This window comes from Thyridium curvatum (assembly GCF_004353045.1).
Source record: "Thyridium curvatum strain D216 chromosome Unknown NODE_23_length_467585_cov_82.455940, whole genome shotgun sequence".
NCBI classification, from domain to species: Eukaryota; Fungi; Ascomycota; class Sordariomycetes; order Thyridiales; family Thyridiaceae; genus Thyridium; species Thyridium curvatum.
Genome location: NW_022156778.1, coordinates 50,159 through 62,479, shown reverse-complemented (window position 1 = coordinate 62,479; position 12,321 = coordinate 50,159). Strand labels below are relative to the sequence as shown.

General features: G+C 57.7%; 3 protein-coding genes across 3 annotated transcripts; 1 reads left to right on the top strand and 2 right to left on the bottom strand.

The window, feature by feature from the left end:
- Positions 1–177: 177 nt before the first annotated feature.
- On the bottom strand, positions 178–1,205 carry E0L32_004665 (uncharacterized protein; the record flags this gene model as incomplete). The annotated part of the gene is made up of 3 exons (XM_031139100.1): positions 178–223; positions 312–876; positions 989–1,205. The coding sequence occupies 3 exons, from the start codon at positions 1,203–1,205 to the stop codon at positions 178–180; spliced, it is 828 nt and encodes a 275-aa protein (XP_030996818.1).
- A 3,060-nt stretch (positions 1,206–4,265) lies between these two features.
- On the bottom strand, positions 4,266–6,600 carry E0L32_004664 (uncharacterized protein; the record flags this gene model as incomplete). Its single annotated transcript, XM_031139099.1, has 2 exons — positions 4,266–6,430; positions 6,495–6,600. 2 exons carry the CDS (start codon positions 6,598–6,600, stop codon positions 4,266–4,268), a joined length of 2,271 nt encoding a protein of 756 aa, XP_030996817.1.
- Positions 6,601–7,117: 517 nt separating this feature from the next.
- Positions 7,118–10,905, top strand: E0L32_004663 (uncharacterized protein; the record flags this gene model as incomplete). Its single annotated transcript, XM_031139098.1, has 2 exons — positions 7,118–7,283; positions 7,355–10,905. The coding sequence occupies 2 exons, from the start codon at positions 7,118–7,120 to the stop codon at positions 10,903–10,905; spliced, it is 3,717 nt and encodes a 1,238-aa protein (XP_030996816.1).
- Positions 10,906–12,321: the final 1,416 nt, after the last annotated feature.

Here is a 12,321-nt window from a genome sequence, read left to right as displayed (position 1 = left end):
AGAAACGAAAGGGCTAAATACTAGATTGGATATGAAGAAAAAGGACAAGGAGATGATAAGGAAAAGCCTTTGAACGCCGTAAAAAAAAAATAGGGTTGTAAATGCCAAGCACAAATAACGGTTCATTCTAGATCAGACAGCCGTTTCTGCTGGTAAAGAGCTCTTCGCCCATTTCCATCATGACTGCTGCTGCTCTTGGGGCTTGCCCTCGTAGAACCAGTACCTGAACAAGCAAAGCAGTGGTTAGTTAGTTTCCAAAATCCTGCCTCCTCTCCGTTTCTGGACCCCTTGGGAGGAGCAAAAAAACTTACTGCGCGGCATACTGCACCTCGAAGCTGGCGGGCATGTCCTTGCAGGAAGGGGGCGCGCTGCCGCCCACCGTCTCGACGCGGTAGACCTCGCGCAGGTCGCCCGTGGCGCCCTCCTTGGCGAGCAGCTTGAGCCAGGGCACGGCGGCCTCGCCCTTCTGGCCGCGCGGGGCCCCCGCGGGCGCCGGCTCGGTGTTGTTCTTGGCCGTGGGCGCCGTGCCGATCTGGTCCGCCGGCTGGGCGTCGAGGTCGAAGAAGGGCGTCGTGGGGTCGCGGAAGAAGTGGCGGCCCGACACGACGAGCTGCGAGGGCGCGAGGCGCGCCGTGACCGTCAGCGGGGTCTCGCCGGGCCGCAGGGCGAGGCCGGCGGCGAGGGACGCCTGGGCCAGGGGACCCATGAGCTCGGGCTGGGCGGCGGCGAGGCACGAGGCGTTGTAGAGGGCGGCCACGGCGCCGGCGAGGACCGGCGCGGCGGTGTCGTTGGCGCAGGTGTAGTTCTGCGTGCCGCGGCCGATGGCGACGTGCTTGAGGACGAGGCCCTTGGTCGGGTCCGGGAGGGAGGACGGGGCTTTGCGGGTTTTGGTTCCATGTTAGCACACACGAGTTTGTCGAATTACTGTAAGTGCGAAGGGGGGGGGGGGGTGGAGGGTGTGGAGGCTTTCTGAGGGGACGGGACTTACACGGCGGTTGGCGGGGGAGGACGGCCTTGGTCAGGTCGCAGGCCGGGGCCTCGGCGAGGCTCTTGCTCTGCTGGACCTTTTGGGCCAGCTTGTTGAAGTAGTCTGAGAGGGCGTCGAGGCCGGCCGGGGTGACGGCGTCGACGTTGAGCTGGGGGTAGGTCGGGGCGGCGACGGCGAAGGCGGCGAGCGCCGAGAGGAGGAGTGTTGAGGCGTGCATTGTGGAGTTTGTTGCCTTTGATTTCTGTTTCCCTTGCCGCGGTGTGCTTGGTTTCCTTCGAGTCTGATCTCTGTGGACACAGGATAGGTCTGTTCCTGAGAGAAAGTTCGAGTGTTGATTTGGTATCGTGAGGGTGTTCGTGTGTGAGTCGTGGTGAGAGGCCCAAACAATGAAAAATAAATATCCCAAAGAGAAATCACAACCCAAGATTCACGAGAGAGACCCAAAGAGACACGACGTAAAGGAAAACTAAGGAAATAGAGAAGAAAAAAGGGAAAAAAAGGGAAGAGTCGTCAAGATTGGAAAGGATCTGACGATGGTGATATAGCAAGATGCATGGTGTTTCTTCTCTTCCTCCATCTCGAAGAAGGAGGGGAGGGTGATCTTATTATACCAGCCTCGTCGACGCCCGGCAGCAGCAAGCCGTCCGTTCCCGTATGGCTACCCCATGTCGTCCGGGCGGCACGCAATACAGCAGCAGGCCGTGGCGGTCAAGTCAAGCCGTCCATCCAATCTATCATCCTTGTCTAGGAGGGCAAGGGTTCGCTCGTCCACTTAGACGGGCTCTGCAGGGGACCCGGGGTGGAACTGGACGAGAGAAAAGTTGGCCGCGTCTATGGGCCGGGGGATGGGTACCGGCGTGTAAGCCGTGGGGAGGGGAGAAGGACTGGCTGGGCTTGTTCCGTTCTGGCAGCCGCCTCCCAGGAATAGAATAAGCTCTGCGGGCCTGGTGGACATGCATGGCGGGTCGCAAGAGGAGAGAAGAGATATTGATTGCATCCTGGGGGATGTGGTTGGCCGAGGCAAGCGATCCAATAGATCTGGTGACAGGGATGCCGGGGACCAACGAGATGCGATCTGGCAGCCACACCACCCCGCCGTAAGCGCCCTGGCTGCCCAGTCGTGTGCCTTGGTCCGGCTGTACATGATGGGCCAGGAGCAGAGCAAGTAGAGGTGCCGGTCTGCCACTGGGCAACTCCTCGGGGATATCTGCAGCAGATGTTGGGCTCAGTTGCACCGCATGCTCTTGCTACAGCGACACCCGAAGACGACGAGGCTGGAAATCAGGAACTTTATTGGCTTGTTCTCCCGTGTTACTCACTCAGTAGCAGCAGCAGCAGCAGCAGAAGAAGAAGAAGAAAGAAGAAGAGATGAAGACTGTGTAGAGTGGTGTGCTCGCGGCTTCACATTTCCAACTTGGTGAATCCGCCGACTACCTACCGTGCCCTCCGGGGAGCCAAATCTCTCCGGCGTGGTGTACAGCCAGAATAGCTGCTGCACTTGTCTCTCTAAGCAGCAGGACGAGACCTGTAATGAATAAGCAATCAGCTGCCCATCAGGGCAAGGCGGCAATGGGCTTGCAGCTGCAGATGGCCTGGCCTGGGTAGGGTAGTGTAAGAGGGTGGGTGAGAGAGTGTGTGGGTGTGTTAATCTGGACCGTTCGATATCCGGCGGTAAAAGCCCAAGATTAGCAACCAAGCGCGGATCCAAGAATAGGTAGCAAGCAAGAAGGACACTAACAATTTAACCTACGCGCGGCTTCCCGTCTGCTAGCAAGTTGAGACTGGCTAGGAGTTTATTAGTTAGGAGGTCGTTAGCCCAGATGTCTAAACAGACAAGGATGATGATGATGATGATGATGATGTGGATAGATGCCCAGGTAGTAAATCGACGCCCTCCGTCCAGGACTGGGCCAAGCTACACAACCGCCCGTAGACAGCGATGCGCCCGCTCCCGCCAAAACCTGCTCTGTACAATGTTTCGGCTTGCCGTCCTCCAGGCTGGCACTTCTGATTGGCTTCTCGGAAGAGCCAGCCTAATGAGCGCTGTGGCCGCCGGATGTGGCCAGCGCCTAGGTCCTCTGCATGCTGTTGCCGGTATCCCGTTCCCCAGATGAGAGAGAGAGAGAGAGACAGCCTCTGCGGTCACAGGGTCTCTTGGAGACTCTGGTGACGTGCGCAGTTGTGTATGTGTGTATGTGTGTGTGTGTGTGTGTTTCCGTGACGATCAGGAGAGATGGTACGGGACACTCCCGGCCAACCAAAGCTGCCTGCAGTTTGCTGGCGAGCAACGTGGAGGGTGGTGTAAGGACAGCAGGCTGCAGATGAGAAATCTCCAGACCCAGCACCAATCTGGTGAGTAAGGTACACTGGTAATAATAGACTGCAGCAGACGCAGACCAAACACCACCCTTCAGCTAAAGGGACCGAAAGGAAATCTCTGCTTGGACCCTACCGACAGACATGCACCGAAGGCTTCGACGTTGCATCTGTCCCGAAGTCTGCTGCACTGGCGGTCGAATGCCTTGTCTTGGCCAGAAATAGAGCAGTCAGGTCAGTAAGTATATCATATTGCGACGCATCACTTCGAAACCTGCAGATAAAGTGCAATCTATCTAGCAGACGACAGGCCGTCAGAGTCACATCGATGAATGTGAAAGCCTACCAGGAGTGTCGTATTTGGCATGTCTTGGTAAGATTGGGTTTTAATATGGAAGCCCCAGTTCCCGCCCGGTTGTCAATCTTTTCTTGGCTTGGACGGCATACCGTTCCGGCGGGACAACACAACAACCACAGGTTCGCCTTGCCTCCGACCAATAACAGCCGGAAAATATCAAAGAGGCCGAAATGTTTGTTGGCATCCAGCATCGACAAATATCACTGTATCGAAATGAGTCGTGTCTAGAAGTAGCCCACAGCAGATGACTCCCGTAGAAACGTGACGATTGATCGACGAATTCACGAAGTATGAGAGAACAGAACCCTTTAGTCACGGTGTGAAGGACGAAGACACCAGAACTAGAGAGTATGCACCGAGCTGTACGGAACGACCAAGACTCTTGCCGTGAGACCAACGTGTATAGCACCTCTTCACAAGCGAAGATACGAGAAACCGTACTGCTTCTCGAAGATTTTGATCTACCTAATGTACACACGTCCAAGCAAAGATCTTCGACTTCTCCGTACACGAGTGACATGTGTCCCGGCGGGACTCCCTATGCCGCTGAACCCGAAAATAAACCCAATACATTACATCTACAACACCCATTCATCACCGCCCTCATGCATTGAACCCTTCCTCGCGCCAGCTCCCACCGGCTGCCTTCCCACCACCCACACCACCACCACCACCACCACCACCACCGCCGCCGCCCGCCCCGGCCGCTACGACAGCGGCAGCGGCGTTGCCCAGGTGCGTGGCGGCGTGCTGCTCCGCGTCGGCCGAGCCGAGCCAGTACAGCGAGAAGAAGACGAGGACGTGCAGCGCGACGCAGTACGCCGCGAACAGGTTTCTGCTCGTGCGGCTCGCCAGCACCATGCGCGTGACCGAGTACACCACCCGCTCGGGGAACGACATGCGCTTGTACGCGCGCGCCGACTCGCGGCCCCGGAACGCCGCGAACGGCGAGATGTTGCTCTCGTACGCCTTGCGGTAGCGGTCGAGCGCGATGCCCGGGTTGCCCGTGCCCCCGATCGACACGGTTGACGGGTTGGGGTTGGCGCTGTAGGCCGACGCCGACGCCGACGACGACGAGCTCGCGCCCGCCGCCGTGTGGTGCGTGCCGCCCCGGCCGCTGAAGCTCGACACGTACCGCGTCTTCTCGTACAGGTTGAGGTTGTCCTTCTGCAGGGCCGCGACCTCCTGGCGGAGCTGCGACAGCGTGCGGTGCGAGTCCGACAGCTCCTGCTCAAGCTGGGCGTTCCGCTTCTTGAACCTGTCCCGCTGCGCCGTGATCATGGGCAAAATCCCCGAGCCGCCTCCCATTGGCTCGCCAGCGCCCGAGTCGCGCGGGTTGAAGCCGCTTATTATAGAAGAGGTGGGTGACGTCCGGCCACCACCCTTTCTGGTGGGCGCTATTGATTGCGCATAACGGCTCACATACGTGCCGGCCACGGACGCCCCTGAAGGGAACGCGTTTGCGCCCTCGGCCTGCATGGTGGACAGGTCGTTCTCGAGCTTCTCGTTGAGGTTCTGGGCCTTCTCGAGCTCTGCATTCGTCCTCGACAGGTCTTCCTGTAGATCCTGTAGCTTATTTTGGAGGTCCTGATGTGACACTCGAAGGATGGTCAGCTCGTCACTCAGCTTCTTGTTCCGTGCCAGAAGAAGCTGCTCGAGTGTGTCGCCCTTGCTGCCCTTGGTAGCTGCACCATCCTGCTCTTCGCTGACATCACGAATGTCGTCGTCGTCCCCGGTAGCAAACTCGATGCTTTTCAAGACTTCCAGTTCCTGTTTAATCTCGTCGTAGTCATTCCACTTCTCGACCTTCGATCGGAGGCTATCCCTCTCGTCTTTGAGCAGCCCAACTTCCCGCTCGAGGCCTCGTAATCTAGCGTCCAGGTCCCGCTTGAGCCCTTCCTTTTCGACTCTGTTTGCGTCCAGCTTGCGAATGAGAGATGAGTTCTCGGAGCGCATCCGCAAGAAAGCAGGGTCATCCTCCAGAGACGTCGCATGTGCTGGCACTGCTGACTTTGACTGCGCCAGCTCGAGGCGTAGCTGCTCATTGCGTGCCTCGACCTCCGCGAGCCTCATGCTAGTTCGCTCCAGATCGGAATTGACCATCTCGAGCTCAGCGCTGGTGACATGGCCGCGCTGATTCTCCTCTGCGTCCTCTGAGCGACCGAGCCGCTGGTTGACCTCGTAGCTGGCCTTGATCTCGGTGAGCAGCCGCTCCTGGTTCTCGACCTTGTCTTCGAGAGCCTTCTCCTTGGCTTCCCAATTGTCCTTCTTCTCGTCCAGAACTGCAGACCAAGAAGACTCTACTTCTTTGACTTTGGTCTCCAGAGTCTCCTCTAGATCCTTCTTAGCTGCCATTTCTGTTTGGAGCTTGCTCTCCGTCTCTTCGAGCTGCGATGTGAGCTTCGCCACCGTCCCCTGCAGGTGCTGGTTCTCTTCCGTCAACTTGGGCACCGTATCTTCGGATACGAGCATGGCATCGACGGAGGCCTCGAGAAGAGGATATGGATCCGGCGCCTCGGAAAGGGCATTGTAGGCGTGGATGAATGACGAGTTGATCGACTTTGAGTGGTTGGTCAGAAGGTCAATGAACGTTTGGTAAGCCTTGAGGAGGCCCTTGATCTCGGAAAGCTTCGTTGTATCGTCGAGCTTTCTGAAGTCCTTCGTCTTCTGCGCGAGATCCTTGCGCTGCACTGTCGAGTCTCGCTGGTAGGTGACTATTTCGGAGGCTGTATTGTCGAGCTTGGATACGAGATTGGTAAAATCGAGATCTACAGAGGAGAGGCATTAGTGATACTGAGGCATCCAGGTACGTCTAGGCTGGTGTGGGCATACTCCTCCATGCCCCAATCGCTCCTTGAAACTTGTTCGTGGTCTCTGATCCAATACCACCTGCCCCTGGCCTAGTCGCCGGAGCGTCTGGCTTTGCGTCATCCGCCATCTCGACAAGCTTCCTAGATCTCTGTGGGAATAGGCGTGTTCATCAATAAGCGTAGGGATGAAGTCCGGGTCTGATGGCGGCCGAAAGTGTAGTCGTCGCAAGCACCAGCCTTTGGGGGATGTTGGAAAAGAGGTTGGATTGAGAGCTGTCTACTTACGTACACAGCATTCAACGTGTTCGTTGGCTCGAGCTGACAGACCGAAGCTCCGTCACTAGGTACCAGATGCGCCAAAATTAGCGGCATGCTGCAGGGGTCCATGGCCTTTCTTAGCCTGTAATTGGCGCTGTTCTTCCTGGCGTTTTGGCGGCTGGAAACAGTGGACCTTGGGGAAGCTACAGCCTCATGACGAAGCCCCGCGACCGAATGCACAGCTTCTAGATCTATATTCACTCCCAACTATCCAAACACTACTCACATTGTGGTAATTGTGCCAATTCGAGCAGACCAAGCGAAATAAACACACGAGCTCTCGGACGGCGCCCGATAATGGCACGGAAGATCACCCAGCTGTGAGCCATGGCGTCTGAAGCCCAGAGCGAGGACCCGTCTACCGAGACGAAGTCCCTGACGCGCAATGGACTTGAGTCTGGTCCTTTCGTCCTGCGCACCCTGCTGGCCGATGTGCCACTGTCTGCAGATGGCGACAAGGAGGACATAAAGATCAACTGTGTTGACTATCTAGGTGAGACTCTCTTTGTGCCTTGTCAGCTTGGCTGGCCGGCCTGAGCCCTGACTGATCATGGTCCTTCCTAGACGGCAATCTCTATGTCGGCACTTCAGCCTCCGAGCTCCTTCACTTCTTTCAGATACCACCCGACCCAGCAGACAGAAGCGGCGCGAGCCCACCATTTATACTTGCCTCGCGGCTGAAGCCGGCTTTTGCTGAGCCATCCGGAGGATCGAGGCCTGGCGTTCAGCAGATTCTCCTGCTCCCGCAGGTGGGGAAAGCGTGTATTCTCTGCAACCACACGGTCACCTTCTACTCCCTTCCCGAGCTGAGTCCCGTCCTTACTCAAGTACGGAATTGCAATTGGATCGGAGGCGTGGACCTCAACGAGGTTGGCGACAGCGGCTGGCAAGCATCAAAGGTCACGGTTCTACTCTCCCTCAATCGAAAGATACAGGTTGTGAGGATCGGAGAGGATGCGCGCGGTGTCAAGAACATAGACTTTGCCGGTAGCACGATATCGGTGCGGAGGGACTCGATTGCATGTGTTGCGGATTCACGAACATATGCGCTTCTGGATGTGGACCGTCAGCTCAAGATTCCGCTCATGAGCATCTCCTCCCTGGATGACTCGCAGCCCCCAAACGTTCTCGGACATGTTCAAAACCTTCACACCACCGCCGATGGCGGTCTGTTGCGCAGTGCATCGACAGCACAGGCGCGGTCACACTCGCCTGCCATCGAGGCGAGCGGGCACAGCAGGAGTACTAGCTTGGGAGGCTTCATCGCAAATCGCTTTCAGGACAAGAAGCCAGAAGAAGAGCCTTCACAGGCATCCCAGCATGCGGATAGACCGCCACAGTCGAGAAGTCCAGCCCCAGAGGGTGCATCGGCGTCGAATCAAGGCACATCAGCCGACAAACCACTGCCCGCCGCTCCTGGCATGCCACAGTCTGCGACGGAATCGCAAGTTTCAGCGGAAAGAAAAGCGCAGCCTGTTTTCCTGAAACCACATATTGCCTCGCCTACGCAGGAAGAGTTTCTACTAGTGACGGGAACAGGCCCATTGGAACCGGGTATTGGCATGTTCGTGAACCTGGACGGAGACCCGACCAGGCCAACAATTGAGTTCGACAGATACCCTAAGGAGGTTGTCGTCGATGGAGGCGCATCGGACCTATCCGCATCGAGGACGTCTCTGGCAGAGGAGGAAGAGGGCTACGTGCTAGCATCCATGACCCGGGATTTCGCAGACGGACTTCACCACGGCTTAGAAGTTCAAAGATGGGACATAAGCGATGGGCAGGAGCCGATAAAGTACTGGCTGGAGCCTCGTAGTGATGAGGAAGCCAATGCGCCAAACACATCGCCCATCGGCATTCGACCCTTGATGGGGAAGCAAGAAGTCCAGTTCCGGGAAGTCGTCGCGAGATTAAGTCAGAAACGCTTCTCTCCTTTTTCATCCGGGACGCCAGATGCAGCCGCCACTCTCAAAAGCTCTGATTCTCGAACAGCAATGTCACTGGAGAGGCTGTCAAAGGAGAAGGATCTTTTCGAACGTGATCTTGACTCATCCGACGACGAGCCACTTCCTGAAGGCTGGGAGGCGAGCCGCATCGAGGAAGAGGAGGACTTTGCTGCGCGACTCGCCAAGTCATCGGGCCGCTTGGCTATATGGACTGGTAGTCATATCTGGTGGGGTCTGAGGAACCCCCTAATTCTACGTCTCGAAGCAGGGCTCGATGCCAACTTGATGGACGAAAAGATCTTCCCCGAGACGTCCGACGAGAGGCTCCAGCTCTTCATTGTCCTTAATTCATTCCGTGGCCAAGAGGCCAAGACGGAGCTTGAGTTCCTCACGTTCAGTTTCATTCGACAGAGAGCTGGAGCATTACTTTTCGCAAGCTTCCTGCATGCCACCGACTCATTATTTGCCGAGTCGGAGCAGAAAGCTTTGGAAGAGGTTCTTCTAGACGGTGGTCTCGATCCGAGAGTTGTCCTGGCAATGATACCCGGTCTCCGCAACGAGATCATACAAAGCAGAAAGGGCATATGGATCTACGGCGGCGTCAAAGACACGATTCAGAGATACATTACAAGCGAAAGGTTTACTCGGATTGGCTCAAGCATCAGCGCACTGGGGCCGAGGATATTGCAGTTTTTGAAGAAATTCCTGACGGCGTGGAGACGGAAGAAAGGATTTGGAAGCATTCCCGACGAAAGCGAGGTATTCCGGACAGTCGATGCGGCCCTGCTGTCGGTGCTACTCGAACTGGACCAATCATCGCCCAAAGGGGAGGCACGAAAGGGATCTATACGAGAAGAGCTCAACAAGGTCGTCGACAAGGGCGTAGACTGCTTTGATAGAGCCGTCGATTTGCTCGAGTCCTATCATCGACTCTACGTCCTGAGTCGTCTATATCAGAGTCGAAAATCAGCAGCCGACGTTCTGGCAACATGGCGACGGATTATTGAAGGAGAGCAAGACGACGGAGGCGAGTTTCAAGACGGCGAACAGAAGCTACGCGACTACCTCTCCAAGATCAGCAACCAGGCACTAGTGCAGGAGTACGGCCTCTGGCTCGCCGAACGGAACCCGAGGCTCGGAGTGCAGGTCTTTGCAGACGACAAGGCCCGCGCGCCCAAGTTTGAGCCGACGCAGGTGGTCAGCCTGCTGCGCGAGGAGGCCCCCGACGCGGTCAAGTACTACCTCGAGTACCTCGTCTTCGACAAGGGCCACACAGTCTACGTCGACGAGCTCATCAACTACTACCTCGACATCGTCATCGCGGACCTGCGGTCGTCGGCACAGGCGCGCGACGTCGTCGCCAACACGTACGCGGCCTACCGCGCCCTACGCCCGCCCAAGCCGACTTACCGGCAGTTCCTGGCCGAGAACGCGCCGCCCGACGACGAGGTCTGGCGCAGCCGCCTGCGCCTGCTGCAGCTGCTCGGCGGCGCGCACGACTACGACGCGGCGGCCATCCGCGCGCGCATCGTCGACGGCGGCCTGCCCGGGGCCGAGCAGCTCCTCGTGCCCGAGACCATCATCCTCGACGGCCGGGAGCGGCGCCACGAGGACGCCCTGCGCCTGCTGGTGCACCGCCTCGGCGACCACTCGACGGCCGTGTCGTACTGCCTGCGCGGCGGCTCCGGCGGCGCAGAAGACATCTTCACCGCGTCGGCGGGCACCAGCAGCGGCGGCACGGCCGCTGCTGCTGCTGCTGCTGCGAGGGAGGAGGAGGAGGAGCCGGGCCGCGTCGTCGACCTGCAGAGGCGCCTGTTCGGCGCGCTGCTGCACGAGTTCCTGGCGCTCGACGACGTGAGCGAGCGCATCGAGCAGACGGGCGCGCTGCTGGCGCGCTTCGGCGCCTGGTTCGACGTGCTCGAGGTGCTCGAGCTCGTGCCAGACGGGTGGCCCGTCGAGGTGACGGCGGGGTTCCTCATCAGCGCGCTGCGGGGCCTCGTGCGGGAGCGGCACGAGAGCGGCGTCGCGCGGGCGCTCAGCGGCGCCGAGAACCTCCGTGTCGGGCACGAGCTGCTCGAGAAGGTGGACGGGGCCGGGCCGAGGGTCGAGACGGGCGACCGGGTTGTCGTTTCTGGGCCGGGAGGAGGAGGAGAGTCACTCGAAGGGTGAACCCAGGGGGCAATAGATGCTGTCCCGGATACATACGGAGTTGATGCGAGATGTCGTGGGACCCTTTGAAGGGGAGAGGGATTGTGAACCCTTTGGCTATATTCAAGTTTGTTTTTACTACATCATAGGGAGCTAAGCGAGTTTCCAGTGCCTTTCATTGTGTGCACTTCATGGCCTCATCAGTCTCACAAGGGAGTTGCAAAGGTTTCCGTACTCTTGCCTGGGAACGAGCACTCGAGGGTTCTCACCCAAGATACTCTGCATGAAGTCGAACTGCCGCTCTATCGAGGGTTCTCGCCTTCGGATTAGACGGGAAAACATCTGCCAGAGAGCAACAGTGAGAAGCTTTGCAAAGTTTGCCGGCTCCGTTTCAGATTGCCGAAGCCTCCATGCGCAGCGACGAGGCGAGGGCGCCGGCTTTGGTCACAAGAATCGAAAGAGCTGCTCTGAACGAAACTGTGGACATGTTCCTCCGGTTCTTGCAAATTCTTCTGTAAGCCATCGAGAAAAGCTTACTAGTGTTTCCCTACTGCAGGATCACAGCGTCCGAGTTGCGCCTCTTGCCCTCTTCAGGCATCGATCTGCGCTGTCAGACCTCTCCCCCCTGAACCTAGTCCCGGCATTCATATTCGGAATCAAAAGCATGAAAAGAAAAAGAGTAATTTTGTCCCCCCTCCCCATCTCCGCGAGTACTCCGTAAGACGGAGGCGACGATCTTCTCCCTCAGCGAGCAAGAAGCATTACATCGCCCGCTTATCTTGTTCGCTTAACCCACAAGTACTTGTAGTAGCCCCCTTCTTCCCACTTGGGACATTGGGCGAATGCACGAATTGGGAATACGACGTGAAATTTGCCCGAAATTGGCCATCCTGCCCTGATATTGTCCATGATCGCCATAGAACCAGACTGCAGGATTCGGAAGGCAGAAGTGAACCAGATTTCCGCACTTTGACAGCGTGATAGCCCTACGAGGGAGCGAGCGGTGTGAACCGGGGATCAGACTGCAGGGGCCGTTCCTGTGGACTTTGGTCTTTGCTCGAACAAGGTGTCGGGACACGGTGAGCGGACACACGAACATGGCCTGACGCTTTGACCTTTTCCTGGTCCAGAGGATTACCCCAAATGAGGAGGAGAAGGCCAGTAGGTTGGTACCTACACACGAACTGGCGAGGAGGGAGAGGCCTCAACGACGTCAACGGTGGTGGAGAAGTGCAAGAGAGTTTGGGGGCCCGTAACGCGCTCCGCGTCGAGCAGGACGACGCTTCATGTTCGCGGGGCAAGCTCTCGAGTGTCCCCGTTCAGGACAGGAAACAAGAAAGACTGTTTGGGCACTGGCCCCATGTCGTCTGTGTGTTCCTGTGATGCGTCCTGCAACAGCGGCGCGCGCAGAATGGAGCCTCTTGAGTAGGTACGGAG